At 37.4% G+C, this 1,397-nt stretch overlaps 1 protein-coding gene across 10 annotated transcripts in view; it reads left to right on the plus strand.

The window, feature by feature from the left end:
• Nucleotides 1–1,397, plus strand: part of LOC119588069 (leucine-rich repeat serine/threonine-protein kinase 1-like) — a 34,372-nt gene that overhangs the window by 8,230 nt on the left and 24,745 nt on the right. For all 10 annotated transcript variants that reach the window (XM_037936766.1, XM_037936764.1, XM_037936767.1 and 7 more), the window contains exons 4-7: nucleotides 105–241; nucleotides 390–543; nucleotides 778–1,054; nucleotides 1,246–1,389. In XM_037936766.1, the coding sequence (XP_037792694.1) occupies nucleotides 105–241; nucleotides 390–543; nucleotides 778–1,054; nucleotides 1,246–1,389 (712 nt within the window). The remainder of the gene's footprint in view (nucleotides 1–104; nucleotides 242–389; nucleotides 544–777; nucleotides 1,055–1,245; nucleotides 1,390–1,397) is intronic.

Genomic DNA, 1,397 nt, shown 5'->3' on the forward strand with positions numbered 1-1,397 from the left:
GACATACTTCATAAGGATTTATATAACTACATTTTATAAAGGTAATTAACTTACTAGCATTCTTTCTTTCCACATGTCAATCTATACTTTTTCTCATCCTGCAGAAATTTCCAACTTTAGTCAATGTGTCAACCGTAGAGCGATGGCTGCCCTTGCACGCTTGCATCATCAATGGTCACACTTCCGTTCTGGAACTGTTGCTCAAGTTTCCATATCCAGAGGAAGCTTTGAGAAAGTATTGGTAAGTTCTGGTGCATTGCATTATTTTGGATGTAAAATACTTCACAAGAAATACATCTGTTAACTATTTGCTTTGAGGGTAAGATACAGGAACACAGTTGATAATATTTCCTGCTGTTAAAGTGACTGGTTTTACCTTCTGTTTTCAGGGACAAAACAGGGCAGTATGAGTATGAGATGGCATTTGACATCAACATGAAAGATGTCACTGGACAAAGTGCTTTGTACTTAGCATGTTATGTAGGCAACCAAAAACTTGTGGACCTTCTTTTGAAGCACAGAATACAGGCAACCAAAGTTAAGGTTAGTTATTTTTATTTTTATTTATATGCTGTACTTTCTTTCATTGTTTAAAATATATGTCATTATTTCTATAATTATTTGTGTCAGATTTAGTAAACCAATAACTTTTTCCCTAAAAATTAACACATGACTAGCTTCATATGAATTAGAGAACTCGTATTACTTAATATGCCTTCTGTATATTTTATGCAAGTGAAATGTACAGCCAGACTTATGTACACTCATGGATTGCAGACCAAAGAAGAAATTGAGAAGGAGAGACAGCAGAAGGAAATGGACTCGAGCAGCAACGACTCCAAGTCCAGCAGCAGAGAGAACACTAAGACGAGCATTGACTCCACCTCGGACTTAGCGGAGAAGAGCGATGATGTCGCCAGCCCAACCAAGCACCGCATTTCGGGAGGGATTCAGGCCCTCATGTCGAAACTGAATCTTGTGAAGACAGATGCTAATCAAAAGGATAACATGATCTCGCCTCTTGATATTGATATGTACTGTAATAGCAACACAGGTGAGGCCCAGAAAGAAGTATGAGGATATTTTTAAAATCCCCAAATGTGATAGATTCATTCCTACAACATGATAAATTAAGTTCTTGAGTATGATAGATTAAATTCCTAAGATGTGATGGATTAAAATTTTTGAAAATTTTTGATTATAGTCAAGTAAAAGTAAAAAATAAATTACTTCCAATTTTCACAGAGACGGCTCTTCACATAGCAGTGAAAAACAAGCATCACAGCATTGTGTCGATGCTGTTAGCCGCTGGAGCCAACCCCAACCTGCGAGTGTATCTGCCAGATGACGAGATGGCCAGATTAGCCGAGGACGAATATATATTCACAGGTTTGATC

This window comes from Penaeus monodon, chromosome 23, assembly GCF_015228065.2.
Source record: "Penaeus monodon isolate SGIC_2016 chromosome 23, NSTDA_Pmon_1, whole genome shotgun sequence".
Classification (NCBI taxonomy): domain Eukaryota; kingdom Metazoa; phylum Arthropoda; class Malacostraca; order Decapoda; family Penaeidae; genus Penaeus; species Penaeus monodon.